Raw genomic sequence first — 17765 nt, forward strand, 5'->3', positions numbered from 1 at the left:
TGAGGCAGCAGTGCTACTCACTGCACCACCGTGCTGCCCTTTCATGGGAAGATTTAAGCATCTTTAATGACTGTTCTCTCTTTATTGATCCCTGGATCATTCTTCAGTTAGATTTCACTGTTATTGATTTTTATCCATGGACTTTTATCTCATTGCTTGATAGGTGGACATGTTTTCTGGAGCAGTCTTCATCCAACAAGCTCTGGGATGGAACATCTATGTCGCAGTAATTGCCTTGCTGATTATTACCTGCATCTACACTGTTACAGGTAGGCACAGACGATCAGGCGGATGAACGTCTCGTTTACATGGAGCATTCTGCGGGCTTCCACTTGAAAAATGCAGAACGGGAAAATAGGGAAAACAGAGTTGGAAGAAACCACAACTTCAATGGCTGGTCTGTGCTCAGTCAGCTGATGTGCAAAGTATAGAACTGAACCCCACAATGAGGAAAGTCAGCTTCCATCTCTGGTCTGCGTTGACCTAGCTGATCTCACACAGTGTACAATTGAACCGCACAGGCAGGAAGGAACTATCACTGGCCTGTGCTAAGGCAGCTGATCATATTTGGGGTAGCAAAAGGGGCGCTAAAATCGCCCATGAGTTGGGAGAAGAAAAAAACCTGGGGCTCCTGCTTTTGATTATATTCAAAGACTATTGTTGCAATGTTTCATTTGTGTGGCCATGAGGTGTGGACAGAATCCAACTCAGCTTGATTGTAACCTCCCCTATGCCATGAACAGGTCATGCAGCACATACTGTCTGAAATTATTGAGCGTCTTATCTTGCAAGCAAACTATGGCCCTTACAAACTCCACTTATGGACATCGATAGGGATATTCCCATTGGATAAGAATCTCAGCACCTGCTTTCTCCCCCTCCTGGATCAGTTGCCATCAATCAGGCAGTTCTTGTATTTGTAAATCTTCACTGGCTAAAAATATTTTAAAATCATTTTGTTTGCATCCACGGAATAATCTGGATTTATTCTTTACTCACTTGTTTGAGAGTGACACAGTCAAATTTTGGAAAGCTACTGATAAATCAAAGTAATTAAGCAACTGGTTGAGAAGGAACATAGCTGCTTGTAAAGTTGTTTTTTGCGAGGCCTTTACTATGAACATTTTGGAAGCCTATGGGCAGAATTTTATGGCCCTGTTGCGGCAGAAGAGGGCAGTAAAATTCTGTGAGCCTTCGAAAAATCCATTGAACGAAATTATCCGGCCCCTCTGCCAGTGGGATCTTCCAGTCCTGCTGTTGGTGAACTCCACCCCCCCCCCCCCCCCCACCGCCCCCATGGCATGTTCTCTGGTGGCAGAGGGTACGGGGCACCCAAAACTCAGTAGTCATTGGCAAGACCAGAAGACCCCACCGCCAGCCAATGGCAGCCCACTTCCACCACAGGAAAACATGCAGTGGGGGAGGACCAGAAAATCCCACCCATTGACTATATCCTACCAATGAGAGGGGCCATACGACTCTGCCCTACATTCTAACTGAGGCATTGTGCTCGGCTACTTGAGGCCCACAAATTAACTGAAGTCAATTAGCCAAGCAAAGAACTGTTTAATCCTATCATGAAAATCAGGCCTAATTCCTCAGTTCAGGATAGCATTAGTTCAGGTCACTGTAATTTAGGACATTGTGTTTGCATCCTCACCCCGATGTTACTGTGAGCATTGACATTAATTGTGGAAGAAAGGATTAGATCGAGGTGGAACAGTTCCCTCTTTTTCCATGTACCCAATAAGTGGGCAACTTTCCAAAACGACAATCTGTTCCGGTCGATAAACTAACATGTTAACCGCTGTCCGCAATGCAATGTTCTTCCTTTCATTTTTAGCTGATACTGACAAAAGTGCTAAGTCGCTGGGCAATTAAAATTCCTCAGTCATGTTCTTGTTGTAATTATTCTTGAGGCCTTTGACTCTTTTGCTCTGTAGCTCTTTACAGGGTCAGTTGGAATATTTTGGAATTCCAATTGACAATGATGTTGCTCTAATATTAACCATGTGCCTCCCCATTCCAATAATAAAATTACATCTTGAACCCTTATGCAGTGGGAGGATCTAAGTAAATTCCAATATCCAGTGTTATTCATTTGCAGCATGCCATTATGGCCTTGAAAAGAACATAAATACGACATCGAGAAAGGCAACACGTAGCACGGAAGTTAGCACTGCTGCCTCACAGCATCAGGGACCCGGGTTCAATTTCAACCTCAGTTGATTGTCTGTGCCAAGTTTGCACATTCTCCCCGTGTCTGCGTGGGTTTTCTTCAGGTGCTCTGATTTCCTCCCACAGTCCAAAGATGTGCAGGTTAGGTGGATTGTCCATTCTAAATTGTCCATCAGTGTCCAAAGGTTAAGGTGGGATTATGGGGATTCAGGGATGGGGCAGAGGAATGGGCTGAAGTACGGTTCTCTTTCAGAGGGTTGGTGTAGACTTCAGTATGTAGGGATTCTATGAATAATTACACGTAAACTTTAGGAAAACTGTTCTAAAATCAGATCCTCCCACTTTCATCCCCATCCCTACTATTCTAGTTTGCACTGTTGTAAGTGCTGAATCTGTATATATTAGGGGTAGAAATCAATGGGTAGAGGTCATAGAATTTACGGTGCTGAGGAGGCCATTCAGCCCATCGAGGCTGCATCGGCCCTTGGAATGAGCATCCTACTTAAGCCCATGCCTCTACCCTATCCCTGTAACCCAGTAACCCCACCTAATGTTTGGAGACTTTGGGGCAATTTTGCACCTAACCTGCACATCTTTGAACAATGGGAAACTGGAACATCCGGAGAAAACCCACACAGACACGGATAGAAAATGCAAACTCCACACAGTCATGTGAGGCTGGTATTGAACCCGGAACTCTCGAGCTGTGAGGGAGTGGTGCTAACCACTGTGCCACCGTGCTGCCCATGCTTCAGTTACACAAGGTTGGACCACACCTGGAGCACCGAGAGCATTTCTGAGAACCACACCTTTAGAAGGATACTGGCCTTGAAGTGAGTGCAGGTAGATTTACCAGAATAATACCTGGACTCCAAAGGTTAATTCATGAGGAGAGATTAAGCTAACTAGATTTAATCTAGAATTTAGAAAGTTTGGCATGACATGGTCAAAATATTCAGCATATTATGAGGAAAAAGTGAAGTAGCTTGAGAGGAATTATTTCCGCTTGTTGGGGAATCATGCGCCTGATTAACAGATTAGAGCCAGACATTTCAGTAATGAAATTAGGAAAAATTTCTACATGCAAAGGCTGGTAGAAGTTTGGAACTCTGCAAAATGTGCTCAGCCAATTGTTAATTTTAAAACTGAGATTGCAAGATTTTGTTGTTAACCGAAGATATGAAGGGATATGGTGCAGAGGCAGGTCTATGAAGTTAGGTCACAGATCAGTCATGATCTCAATACAATGGCCCACCCTTGTCCTATATTTCACTGGTGGAGAGACACTGAGTGCGATTCAACCAAATGATTTTAAAGTGTTGCACATGATGTAGCCAAAAAAAATGGATTCATTTTCTGGGTGGTAATTGACGGTTCATTCTCAGCACTTGCCGTGGCAGGAGTGAGCCCGCTATCTAACAGCACTCTGTTTTATTATGGTGGCCCCCCACCTCCCACCCAAGGTCGCACTCAGTCGGATCCTGCACTAAAGAGCCGCGCCCGCCAAAATGTCTCAGTGCGGACTTGAGCCCCCCCCCCCCCCCCCCCCCCCCAGACGTGACCGCGGATTCCCCCAATGTCCTAACCCACCTATAAGGGGGTCTGCAACCCCCTCACCACACCCCTACTCTCACGGGCAGGACACATAGGCCTGTTTCCCAGCATGAACAAAATGCCAGGCTGGCAGGGCTAAGATGTCCAGGTGGCACCAACAGTGTCAGGGTGCCACGCTGCCTGGAGACCAACCACCCAGGGACCTCTAATACCCTGGGAAACACCCCCAGGTGCTGTTGAGTTAGTTGTCCTTGACCAGTTGGGCAGGACTTTGGAGAGTGAGAGGTACGGTAACTGTCGTCACCACCTCCTTGCAATCCGTGAAACCTTTCTTCCACCTCTTTCTCCCCCTCATTGCCATCATCATCCTTCTCTTCCATTACATTTGGCAGTGGGAGAGCTGTGGAATGAGGATGTACAGCATTCAGGCGGGATGACAAGAGACAAGAGAAAGACAACCTGGAATTCACTGGCGACTAGACCCTTCAGTGGGAACTGAAGTGGGAACAGATACTGCTTATCTCTTAATCACCGGCTACTGGATGTCAATTGTCTGCTCCCCAAAATATGTTCCTCCACATCCCCCCACCTCTGAACTGTTTCCCGCAGTCATTGTGAGTCAGTTTCTCCTGAAACAATATTAACAGCTGTAGGTATAGATAAGTATCTGAAGGGAATCTCCAACTTGGTAGCCAAAAGCTAATGTAACATATGTTGGCAGGATTTGAGAACATGTGAGGTTGGAGCAGTACAAGTCTTTTTTTTATTCGTTGATGGGATGTAGGCATTGCTGGCTGGGCCAGCATTTATTGCCCATCCCTGAGGGCACTTAGGAGTCAACCATATTTCTGTGGATCTGGAGTTACATGTAGGCCAGACCAAGTAAGGATGACAGATTTCCTTCCCTAAAGGACATTAGTGAGCCAGATGGGTTTTTTATGACAATTGACAATGGTTTCATGGTCACCTTTAAACTGTTAATTCCAGATTTTTTTTTATTGAATTCAAATTTCACCATCTGCATTGGGGGATTTGAACCCAGGTCCCCAGAACATGACTATGGTTCTCTGAATTACTAGCCCAGCGAGAATACCACTGCTTGTGACTGACACCTCTACACTTCAAGGTGGAAGAAGACATTTATTGAGTCATGATGCAATATGTGATAAGACTTCACATCCTATTTAAGAAGGGATCCCATAGTACTGAAGTGAAAAGGCTTGTTTTTATGCAATGCTGACTTTTTTTCATTAGTTCACGGAGATATAGGCATCGCTGACTAGGCCAGCATTTGGTGCCCATCTCTAATTAGCCTTGAGCAGGTGATGGTGAGCTGCTTTCTTGAACCACTGCAGTCCATGTGGTGTAGGTACAGCCACAGTGCTGTTAGGAACAAAGTTCCAAGTTTCTGACAGTGAAGGAACTGTTTCCTTCTGATTGGTTCCAGGAGGCCTGGCTGCCCTGATGTACACGGACACAGTGCAGACATTTGTGATCATCGCTGGAGCTTTCGTACTGATGGGCTACTGTAAGTGAGTTTCTCTCTGCACCTTTCAAACAAGAACAGTTTAAAAACCTGATGCCTCACTGAGTTTAAACCGTACAGAGCAGGAAGGGCCCAGGTTGCGTCCTGGTCTGGGCTGACTTAGCTGATCTTATCCAAGGCAGGGGGTTGGTGTATTTAGATTCTTGTGCCTGTGGCTTTGGGAAGAAGGAAATCAGCGAGCACTCAAACTCCTCATCAATCTCCAGGAACGCCTCCTGGAAAGTGCATGTGAGTGGGTGTTAGTAAAAAGATGACTTGTGAATATTTTCCACAATTGAGTACCCTGCTGACGCTATCAGAACTTTTATGGGAATGTGGGTGAGACATAAGCGGGTGTTTAATTCTTCTGGGATCTGTTACCAGAAAGAATCAGGAACCTGAGTTGAGGATGGGAGAAAACTGAGAGGAGAAGACAAACCTCTTTGCTTCGCAAGTGGCGCACATGAGCCCATCTACATCAACACGACAAAAATACTACTACTCATTTTAATCATTTTTGTTTGGCATCATTAATACTTGTCTTGGTTCAGGAGGGTTTGGGCCCTTTCCCATAGAACAGAATTAGACTGAATAAAGGTTGACTAAAATGCACGGTCCCATGTAGACTGCATATTCGATGCAAAGGCAGATAGGCAGTGTTTAAGATGCTGCATGGTCAATTGTTTTTGCACAGATGCCAAGCTATGTTCTTGTGACAATGGCCAATTCATCAATAATGTCTGGCCATTCAGGAAGGCATATAACAATGCTGACAAAACTCTTTGGATCTCTGTTAGTGTTTGATGAAAAACTATCAGGCATCAACACTAGGAGCCAATGAGGTTCCAGAGAGGTTGCAAAATGTGGTAACTTCAGCCCTGATTTACAGGCCAGGTAGCAGTCTATCTTTAAGTTGAACAACCAACACTGTGCGGAGTCTGCACGTTCTCCCCGTGTGTGCGTGGGTTTCCTCCTGGTGCTCCAGTTTCCTCCCACAGTCCAAAGATGTGCAGGTTAGGTGGATTGGCCATGGTAAATTGCCCTTAGTGTCCGAATAGGTAGGCTGGGGTTACTGGGTTACGGGGATAGGGTGGAGGTGTGAGCTTAAGTGGGATGCTCTTTCCAAGGGCCGGTGCGGACCCGGTGGGCCGAATGGCCTCCTTCCTCAGTGTAAATTCTATGATTCTATGATAACACCAAAGCAGACTCATAGTTTTTTTGTAATAGTACATAAACAGAGAGTATATCAATGATACCAAATATCTCTCAGGGTTATGTATATTTTGCCTATTGTGAAATAAAGCAGCTTACAATGGAGCTGAACATCTCTTTCATTAATAATACAGTCCGCCTTCAGAGTGATTGAAGGAGTAAACATGCTCAAGATATGGAGAATCAGAACACAAGCACATTTTGTTGTAAAATTCCTGGGTCTAATAGATATCAGGCAGTGGGAGTCAAAATCTATTAATATCAATGGTTTAAAGAGGTAGTTGACACCTCTAAATCTAAGTGGGATTGGATAGTAAATGGGATGAAGGAGAGGATTCCTCTAGGGGATTTTTGTGGTGGGAGAAACTGCTGTGTGGGTGCACTGGAGCTCAGCATTGGAATCTCTACAATCATTAATTTACACAACTGGTGTGGATTCAGAAACTTAATAGAAAGTGATCAAATTTGTACAGTATCTCAAACTAGATGGGGCAGTGGAATCGAAAGGGGCAGTTCAGAAATTACAAAAGGAACTGAACTATTTGTGTAGGTAGGCAGAACAATAACAGATTAACTTTAATGCAGCCAAGTGTAAAGTGATGAAGGAAAAATAGATGATCGGCATTCAGTATGGATTGTTTTAAAATATCTAGGGAAGGAACTGAAAGAAACCTTGAAGCCATTGAGATCCAGACATGAATAGCCAATGAGAGCAGTATTCATAGGGCGTCATGTGGTTAGCACTGTTGCCTTACAGCACCAGGGACAGAGGTTCAATTCTGACCTAGGGTGACTGTCTCTGTGGACTTTGCATGGTCTCCCTGAGTCTGTGTTGGTTTCCTCCGCGTACTCTGGTTTCTTCCCATAGTCCAAAGATGTGCAGGTTAGGTGGATTGATCATGCTAAATTGTCCCTTCATGTACAGGGACGTGCAGGTTAGGTGGAGTTACAGAGATAGCGCGGGGGAGCAAGCCTAGGTAGGTTGCTCTTTCAGAGGGTCAGTGCAAACTTGATGCAGAATGGCCTCCTTCTGCACGTTAGGGATCTGTGATTCAACAGAACCAACAGAATGTAGAACTACATGGCTTAAACATCAGAATGTCAGTCAAAATTGCCGCGATTAAACTAGACCCTGGATATTATGGCCAATTCTGGTTGCCAGAAACGAAATAACTATTTAGGCATTGGAGACAATGCAGGTAAGAGCCATGAAGGTAAATCCTAGTCGGAGAGGTCTAAGTTATGAGGAAATATTACCATTAACCTGTGGATTTCTGTTACATCTTCCGCAGCTTTCCATGAAGTTGGGGGCTACCAAGCTTTATTTTCCAAGTACAAAGATGCTGTGCCAAGTCTTCATGATACATTAAATCCTCTTCTTTATAACATCTCTGACAAATGCTACCTGCCTCGCGCTGACTCATTCAACCTCCTGCGAGATGCCATCAGTGGTGACCTACCCTGGCCAGGATTAATCTTTGGCATTACCATCATTGGGGTTTGGTTCTGGTGTAGTGATCAGGTAGGCTGGTGACTGACCGTTGATCCACAGCTCTCGGCAAGCACTTTTTTTGAAAAATGATCACAAAAATGAGACGTGTTCTTTATGCTGTCCTTTCGCCTCTGTAAGTAGGAGCTGAGTCCCGCTTTGGGGAGTCATGGTTTACAGTTTACATTAGGTTAACTGTTCTTTCAGCCCAGAATGGTGGAATTGAAGTTTCCATTCTCTGATGGCTGAGCATATTATTGGACTTTACAGCATCATCCTAGTCACAAATATCAAATGCTCATCCAGGCTTTATAAAAAGATAACTGAGAGGGACCAATCAGACACTGTTACAATGATGTGGTTTCCAAGATTGCTATGTTTTGCAACTATGTCTTTATTTTAAGGTAAAATGAAGGGGGTGATGTGACCTGTTCTGAAGTTAGTCTGACAGCAAGCCTAGGTAGTTTAATTGTCAGAGATTAAAGAAGCCCAAATAGTTTTACAGTGAATAAAGTGCAAGGTGTTTCCACTTGGAGGCAATGACATTATTTATTAACAGTGGATAGATCATGAGACTCCAAAGACTCAGAAACATTTTGAGAATATTGGGTTGTAAACAATTGTGTAACTGTCCATTTGACTTTGAAGAGCAGCACGGTAGCCTTGTGGATAGCACAATTGCTTCACAGCTCCAGGGTCCCAGGTTCGATTCCGGCTTGGGTCACTGTCTGTGTGGAGTCTGCACATTCTCCCCGTGTGTGCGTGGGTTTCCTCCGGGTGCTCCGGTTTCCTCCCACAGTCCAAAGATGTGCAGGTTAGGTGGATTGGCCATGATAAATTGCCCTTAGTGTTGGGTTATGGGGATGAGGTGGAGGTGTTGACCTTGGGTAGGGTGCTCTTTCCAAGAGCCGGTGCGGACTCAATGGGCCGAATGGCGTCCTTCTGCACTGTAAATTCTATGATAAGGTAACAGAGTGGGGTCTCAAGGGTTGCTTATTAGCATTGTTATCTGGATATAAGGCCCATGTGATTCACATTGCCATGGAGATGGGTTTTGAGAGGGGTAGGGTGTAAGATATCCCTGAAAACTCACAAGGTTCGTCTGCTAGGTCCTGGAGAGAGAGAGCAACTATCAGCAGCAAGATGTTCTGGTGCACCATGCAGGAATGTGGGTAGGAACCCGCACTCAGGTTGAAAAGAACAAATTCATGACGAGTTAAAACAAGGCTGGAAGATTCACCTCGTTTATGCTAAAGGAAGAATCTCCAGGAAATAAACTTCACTGTGAAAGACAATTGTAAGATTAAAAGTTTCCAGGCTGTGAAAGGAAAAGAACAAACGTAAACCCTTGGGAGCTAAGAATCACCTTGGACTGATTCTGAGACTTGAAGGACAGCATAAAGTATATCTGAGAACTGGGTTTTCCGGTTTTGCTAAAAGTGAAAGGAAAATGTTCTGTTTTGTGGTTTAAGTTAAAAAAAAATAAATTAAGAGTACCCAATTCTTTTTTTTCCAATTAAGGGGCAATTTAGTGTGACCGATCCACCTAACCTGCACATCTTTGGGGTGTGGGGGTAAAACCCACACAGACACGGGGAGAATGTACAAACTCCACACAGACAGTGACCCGGGGCCGGGATCAAACCTGGGTATTCAGCACCATAGGCAGCAGTGCTAACCACTGCGCCACCATGCTGCCCATTGTGTTTTAATTATACATTGCTTACAAAATTGGGTTTAGTCAAGTGTGCTTTCAGTATTTTGTTATAGTACAAGTTTAAAACGTGGAATCTTGCTGTGTAATCTTTTCGCCATTAATTGGAAGTTGCAATTTCTTTTTGAACATTATGGAGATCATGGAGATAATAACAACACATGTGAAAATTAATTATATGGAATATTGATATTTAGCGCAAGAGGAGAAAGGCAACTGTGGACAAACGATGGCTTACAAGGGAAATTAGAGGTAGTATTAGATTCAAAGAGGAGGCAACCAAATTAGAAAGAAAAAACAATAGATCTGAGGATTGGGAACAGTTTAAAATTCAGCAAAGGCAGACCAAGGGATTGATTAAGGAGGGGAAAATACAATTTGAAAGTAAACTGGCAGGGAACATAAAAACTGACTATAAAAGTTTCTATAGGTATGTAAAAAGAGAAAGATTGATAAAAACTAACGTAGGCCCCATGCAGTCAGAAATGGGGGAACTCATAACAGGGAACAAAGAAATGGCTGAGGAACTAAAATTGTACTTTGATTCTGTCTTCACAAAGGAAGACATGAATAATGTACTGGAAGTTCTGAGAAACACAAGTTTTAGTAAGGAGCTGAAGGAAATTAGTATTAGTAAAGAAATGGTTTTGGGGTTATTAATGGGATTGAAGGCAAACAAATCTCCAGGGCCTAATAATCTTTATCCTAGAGTACTGAAGAAAATGGCCCTAGAAATAGTCGATCTACTGGTGGTCATTTTCCAAAATTATTTGGACTCTGGAATGGTTTCTACAGATTGGAGGGTAGAAAATGTAACCCCACTATTCAAAAAGGGAGGTAGAGAGAAAACAGGGAACTGCAGACCGGTGAGCCTAACATCGGTAGTAGAGTTGCTGGAGTCCATTATCAAGAATTTCATAGCACAGCATTTGGAAAGCAGTGGTGTAATCAGACAAAGTCAGCATGGATTTACGAAAGGAAAATCATGATTGACAAATTTACTAGAATTCTTTGAAGATTTAAGCAGTAGAGTTGACCAGGGAAAACCGGTAGATGTGGTTTATTTAGACTTTCAGAAGGCTTTCAATAACATAGAGAAATACAGCACAGAACAGGCCCTTCGGCCCACAATGTTGTGCCAAACTTTTGTCCTAGGTTAATCATAGATTATCATAGAATTTTGGACACTAAGGGCAATTTATCATGGCCAATCCACTCAACCTGCACATCTTTGGACTGTGGGAGGAAACCGGAGCACCCAGAGGAAACCCACGTACACATGGGGAGGATGTGCAAACTCCACACAGACAGTGACCCAAGCCCGAATCGAACCTGGGACCCTGGAGCTGTGAAGCAATTGTGCTATCCACAATGCTACCGTGCTGCCCTTAAGAACAAATTAATCTACACTCCATTATTCTACCCTAATCCATGTACCTATCCAATAGCCGCTTGAAGATCCCTAACACTTCCGACTCAATTACAGGCAGTGCATTCCATGCCCCCACTACTCTCTGGGTAAAGAACCTACCTCTGACATCCCCCCTATATCTTCCACCATTTTCCTTAAATTTATGTCCCCTTGTAATGGTTTGTTCCACCCGGGGAAAAAGTCTCTGACTGTCTACTCTATCTATTCCCCTGATCACCTTATTAACCTCTATCAAGTCACCCCTCATCCTTCTCCGTTCTAATGAGAAAAGGCCTAGCACCCTCAACCTTTCCTCGTAAGACCTACTCTCCATTCCAGGCAACATCCTGGTAAATCACCTTTGCACCTTTTCCAAAGCTTCCACATCCTTCCTAAAATGAGGTGACCAGAACTGCACACAGTACTCCAAATGTGGCCTTACCAAGGTTTTGTACAGCTGCATCATCACCTCACAGCTCTTAAATTTAATCCCTCTGCTAATGAACGCTAGCACACCATAGGCCTTCTTCACAGCTCTATCCACTTGAGTGGCAACTTTCAAAGATCTATGAACATAGACCCCAAGATCTCTCTGCTCCTCTACATTGGATGTAGACCGGGGCTGTTTAGCACACTGGGCTAAATCGCTGGCTTTGAAAGCAGACCCAGGCAGGCCAGCAGCACGGTTCGATTCCCGTAACAGCCTCCCCAAACAGGTGCCGGAATGTGGTGACTAGGAGCTTTTCACAGTAACTTCATTGAAGCCTACTCGAGACAATAAGCGATTTTTCATTTCATTGCCAAGAACCCTACCGTTAACCCTGTATTCCGCATTCATATTTGTCCTTCCAAAATGGACAACCTCACACTTGTCAGGGTTAAACTCCATCTGCCACTTCTCAGCCCAGCTCTGCATCCTATCTATGTTTCTTTGCAGCCGCCAACAGCCCTCCTCACTATCCACAACTCCACCAATCTTCGTATCGTCTGCAAATTTACTGACCCACCCTTCAACTCCCTCATCCAAGTCATTAATGGAAATCACAAACAGCAGAGGACCCAGAACTGATCCCCATTGCAGATTAATATGTAAAATTAAAGGGCATGGGATTACGGCTACTGTCTTGAGATGGATAAAAAGCTGGTTAAGAGACAGGAAGCAGAAAGTTGGAATAAATGGGTCTTTTTCTGATTGGCAGGCAGTGACTAGTGGGGTACTGCAGGGATCTGTGCTAGAATCCCAACTGTTCACATTATATATTAATGATTTGGACGAGAGAACTAATAATAATAATAATCTTTATTGTCACAAATAGGCTTACATTAACACTGCAATGAAGTTACTGTGAAAATCCCCTAGTTGCCACATTCCGCCGCCTGTTCGGGTACACAGAGGGAGAAGTCAGAATGTCCAATTCACCTAACAGCACGTTTTTCAGGACTTGTGGGAGGAAACCGGAGTGCCTGGAGGAACCCACGCAGCCACAGGGAGAACCTGCAGACTCCATTTTTGTAAGGACAGATGAGCCCTAAGGCCAGGGGCAATATGTGCCATTAATAAGGACAGAGGTGGTGGACAGGGGTGAAATGTGAGAGCAGTGACGATTAAAGATAGGTGAGCGAGGCAGGGCATGGGTAGGGGAAGCCTGAATGAATTGGAATGTGTCTACATAGGAGAGTAGGAGCCAATGAGAAGAGTGCTAGAATCATCAAACCTAAGGTTTTCATTGAACTTGGAGAGTGAGTAGGGCAAAGGCTGGAAATATTGCAAAGGACTAAATTACCTCAAATTTTGTATTAAATTTATAAACTCACTTCGTGTGGATGGGAAATGGTAAGTTGGGTGGGGGGGGGGGGGCGGGGAGGTCTGGGGGAGGATACAATTCTATTAAATAGAGCTTCTCTGCCAACATTAGGGTCACTCTGCTTGATGGGACAGAGTAGAAGGAGTTCTACCTAACCTTTGCTATACCTTAATGCAAAGTGTTTGACAAGGTAATGCAGAGAGAGAGTTTGAATCTGTAACTAACCCATACTATGTATGTGCTGGGAGTACTTGATGCCAACAGTTAATTTTGAATACTCCAAGAATAACATTTAAATCCCTGCTGCTAAGGAATTTCTAATATTCACTGTGTACTTTTCCAGGTTATTATCCAACGTTGCCTTGCTGCCAAGAACTTGACGCATGTGAAAGCTGGTTGTGTCCTATGTGGCTACATAAAGCTGTTACCCATGTATCTGATGGTCTTGCCAGGCATGATCAGTCGAATACTTTACCCAAGTAAGCTTTCTGAATCAAATGTCTGTGTTGTTCCTCGTGTCTTAATAAAGCTCGTAGTCTCAAATGTGGAGAAGATGCTTTATTGTGAGCTCGTTCTCTCTTCAGAGCTGTTTCCTAAGGTTACCTTCAGTGCTCCTAGCTGGTGTGGGTGTATGTGTCCTGCTCCAAGTTCTGCCCTCTGTGAAGTGTCCTCACTTCCTGTCCCCGTCTATTTATATGGCTCTCCCGTGCCCCCTCTAGTGTTTGCTCAGTTGTATTGCATCTAGTTAACTTGTGATCACCACAATGTCTATGTGTTCCAAGGCAATTATTCTCATTGGTGGGCATGAGAACCAATATTCGTGAATTCTTGAAGTGTACTTGTAGAAACCCCAAATAAATTATCTTTGTATAAAATAATTTGAATAAATATGGCTCACCAACCTACCCCCCACCCCACCCCCCACCCATCCACGCACACACACACACTATCACAGAATTATAATAGTGGGAGCTTGCATCACCTTCTTCAGACCTGTGACTTTCTAATCTCAGTTTTTCTCTTTGCTGCAGTCAATTTCATATGATTTTTAATGGGAGCAGGGAACTTTACCAATGGGTTCAGTGCGGTGTGATGATATTTAAGTCTAGTTCCAGTGGGTCTAAGTCTTGTATTGGGTTATCTGACGTCAGGCCATCTGCTACTGTACGGAGCAGGCCAAGCCCAGAGGCCTGAAATGACATGCAAAGCCTGAAAGGACACTCCCTTCTCTTACCAGTTGAAAGAAATTTCAGATTTTTATCCCTACAACAGGAGATGCAAGACATTTGCGTTGCTCCATGGGATAAGCTTAAAATTAGTGTTTGTTCAGTGTGTGTCAGGAGCATGATCAGGCTTCTCCAAAATATGTGTTGCTATGTATTGTTGCTGAGGTACACTATAATAGCAGAATAATAAACTAGGGCAACCTTTACAGTGGCTATGTCTCAAAGGGAATACAGCTCCTGAAAATTAAATGAGTAGCCAAAAGAGAAAATGCTGGAAAATCTCAGCAGGTCTGGCAGCATCTATCTGTAGGTAGAGGAAAGAGTTAACGTTTCGAGTCTATATGGCACTTTGTCAAAGCTAAAAGACATAAAAAGTGGGAAATATTTATAGTGTGGGGTGAGGAAATGAAAGATGAGTCATATCCACAGAAACCTAGGGAAAAGAGTGCTAATAGCCACAGACACCTAGGGAAAAGAGTGCTAATGGCAGTCTCCAGAGAGAATAAAAGGTGCGAAAGGTCAAACAGCAGAGAAACTAAAATGAGAGGGTAAGCTGTGACAGATGTAGGAGAGAAGGGGGAAGCAAAGGGGAGAAAAGGTAAGGAAAGGGTTGGGATCAGATGGGGGGGGGGGGGGGGGGAATTATATATATAAAGAAAGAGAAGAAAGAAATAAAATGTAAAAGAAAGTTACAATGAAATGGTATCTCTTTGAGGGGATAGAGGATTCTATTTGAGGGGGTAGAAGAAGTGTGTGAACGTTGCGGGGGACCCCGCGAATCACGTTCATATGTTTTGGTCCTGTCCAAAACTGGAGGATTACTGGAAGTTTTTAGGATAATCTCTAAAATGGTGCACGTGAAACTGGACCCGGGCCCTCGGGAGGCCATATTCAGGGTGTCGGACCAGCCGGGGTTGGAAACGGGTGCGGAGCCAGATGCTGTAGCCTTCACCTCATTGATCGCCCGAAGGCAGATCCTATTGGGAGGGAGAACAGCCTCTACACCCTGTGCCCTGGCATGGCGGGGGGACCTGTTGGAATTCTTGACTCTTGAGAAGGTTAAGTTTGAACAGAGGGGAAGGATGGAGAGGTTCTACAATTTATGGGCGTTATTCATTCTGCACTTTCAAGAATTGGATAACATCGAATATTAGGGAGCGGTTGGGAGGATTGGGAGAGAGGGGGATTGTATGTGTTAATGGTGACTATGGGTGATTCCTGATTCGCTTTTGTTATTTGTTTATGTTAACATGCGGGCAGTTGTTTGGGGGTTGGTAGGAGGATGGGATTGTTGTTGATATGGGGATTGGCATTGTATTCGTTACTGCTTGTTGTTTATTGTTGATGGGTGTATATTTGAGAGAAAAAGGAGGAGAATAAAAATATATATATTTCAAATGAAATGTAATGAAAACAAAGGGATCGGGGTGGGGTAGAGCTAATCATCTGAAGTTGTTGAATTCGATGTTGAGACTGGAAGGCTGTAGCGTACCTAACAGGAAGATGAGATGCTGTTCCGCCAGTTTGTGTTGAGCTTCACTGGAATATTGCAGCAGGCCAAGGACACACATGTGGGCATGGGAGCAGAGTCTTGTGTTAAAATGGCAAGCAATGGGAAGGTCAGGATCCTCCACCCCCCCCCCCTCCAATTCCCCAACTCTCCCACACCACCACCGCACCTCCCCCTCCTTCCCGCCCCGAGTTTCCGCCGGCTATCCTGTTCCACCATTCCGGCATCTATGTAACATCACCCAGGGTGATGGGTCTGTCTCAATGGGTCAATATACAAGGCAGGAGAGTATGGTAACTCACTGCGAGGTAAGCTCTGGTGCTCCTCAGTATGTGCTAAAGTCTGGCTCCTGTCCTTCTGCTGACAGCGCGCTCACACACATCCTCTGAACTAGGTCTGCACCGGGGGCATTTGATCTTGGACACTGTATCCGGGGCATGGGGGGGATGGAGGAGGAGAGGGCAACAGGGGGTAGGGGTGTAGGCTGGCCCGCTGTGAAGATTAACATGACAGAGGCTTCACATGTATCAGGTGTAACATGTTTTTATATGTTTGTGGTGTATGTAGGTGTAATATGTAGGTGTAACATGTTTTAATAGTTTTAACCTGGTTTTGTAAGACTTCTTACTGTGTTTTAATAGTGGCATAGTCCATTCTCCCTAGCTACAGAGAGTGCCCGCCATCCCCTGCCTCCTACCCCTTCCTCCCCCCACAGTGCCTATTCAGAGATCCTCTCTGTTTTCAAATTTAAATCAGGGCAATTTAAAGAAAAAGCATATAATTGTGCAAAGATAAGGTCAGAAGATTGGACAGTATATAAAGAACAGCAAAGGATGACAAAAAGATTAATAAGGAGGAAACCATTAGAGTATGAGAGAAAGCTAGCCAGAAATATAAAAACAGACAATAAGAGCTTCTATACATATATTTTTAAAAGAAATGAGTTAACAAAGTGAACCTTGATCCTAAAAGTGAGTCTGGGGAATTGATCATGGAAAACAAGGAAATGCAGATGAATTGAACAGGCATTTTGCATCAGTCTTGACTTTAGAGGATATAACTAATATCCCAGAAGTAGCTATAAATCAGGAAATGGAAGTGAGGGAGGAACTCAGTAAAATTACAATCACCAGGTACTGAGAAAATGATTGGATCGTGGCTGAAAAGAGCTTGGGTCCTGAGGGACTTTACCCTAAGTTTTGAAAAGAACTGGCTAGCGAGATAGTTGATGCATTGGTTTTAATTTTATGTAATGCTCAGATTCGGGGTCAATCCTATTACATTTGAAGATAGCAAATGTAACTCCGTTATTCAAAACGAGAGGGACACAAAAAGCAGGAAACTCTAGGCCAGTTAGCTTAATATCTGCCATAGGGAAAATGTTAGAGTTCATTATTAAAGAAGTTCTAGCAGGGCACTTGGCTAAGTTCATGTTAATCAGGCAGACCCAACATGGTTAGTGAAAGGGGAATCATGTGTAACCAATTTATTAGAGTTCTTTTGAAGAAATAACATGTGCCGTACATAAAGGGGAACCAGTGGATGTATGACGACAAAATTGTGTTCGGCGATTGGCCGCAGATTCCACGTTGGTGCCAAAATTGGGGGCAGCATTGCTTACACGACGCTACACGTCCTCCAAAACGGTGCATTCGCAGATTATGCCACACGCCGTCGGGACGTCATCATGACGTTACCTGAGGCCCCCCCCCGATGCACCGTCCCTGATGGGTCAAGTTCCCGACGTCATCGGTCACTCATGGTATTTATTTTCAGGAACTGTGGACTAAGAAAAGTGATCCAAAATTAAACAACTTTTGAGAAAAAGAGGCTCCACAAACATCCCCACCCTGTGTGGCCGAATCCAATACATCAGTGCAAAAATAAGGCTGAAGCATTTGCAAACATCTCCAGTCAGAATTGTCAAGTAGATCATTCATTTCAGCCTCCTCCTGAGGCCCCTTCCCCCACCTCATCGTCAATGTCAACATTCAGCCTATTGGATTCACTTCATGCTATATCAGAAAATGGCGGAAGACACTGAGCACCACAAAGGCCCTGACAACATCCTGACTTTGTTGAAGGCTTGTGCTCCAGGCCTAACTATGCCGCAAGCCAAGCTATTTCATTCAGCTACGACA

At 44.2% G+C, this 17765-nt stretch overlaps 1 protein-coding gene across 1 annotated transcript in view; it reads left to right on the plus strand.

The window, feature by feature from the left end:
• LOC119974501 (sodium/glucose cotransporter 2-like) overlaps window positions 1-17765 on the plus strand; it is a 58724-nt gene that overhangs the window by 28111 nt on the left and 12848 nt on the right. The window contains exons 6-9 of the mRNA XM_038813440.1: window positions 164-269; window positions 5180-5260; window positions 7762-7991; window positions 13232-13367. Of these exons, the coding sequence (XP_038669368.1) occupies window positions 164-269; window positions 5180-5260; window positions 7762-7991; window positions 13232-13367 (553 nt within the window). The remainder of the gene's footprint in view (window positions 1-163; window positions 270-5179; window positions 5261-7761; window positions 7992-13231; window positions 13368-17765) is intronic.

Source organism: Scyliorhinus canicula, chromosome 12 (assembly GCF_902713615.1).
Source record: "Scyliorhinus canicula chromosome 12, sScyCan1.1, whole genome shotgun sequence".
Classification (NCBI taxonomy): Eukaryota; Metazoa; Chordata; class Chondrichthyes; order Carcharhiniformes; family Scyliorhinidae; genus Scyliorhinus; species Scyliorhinus canicula.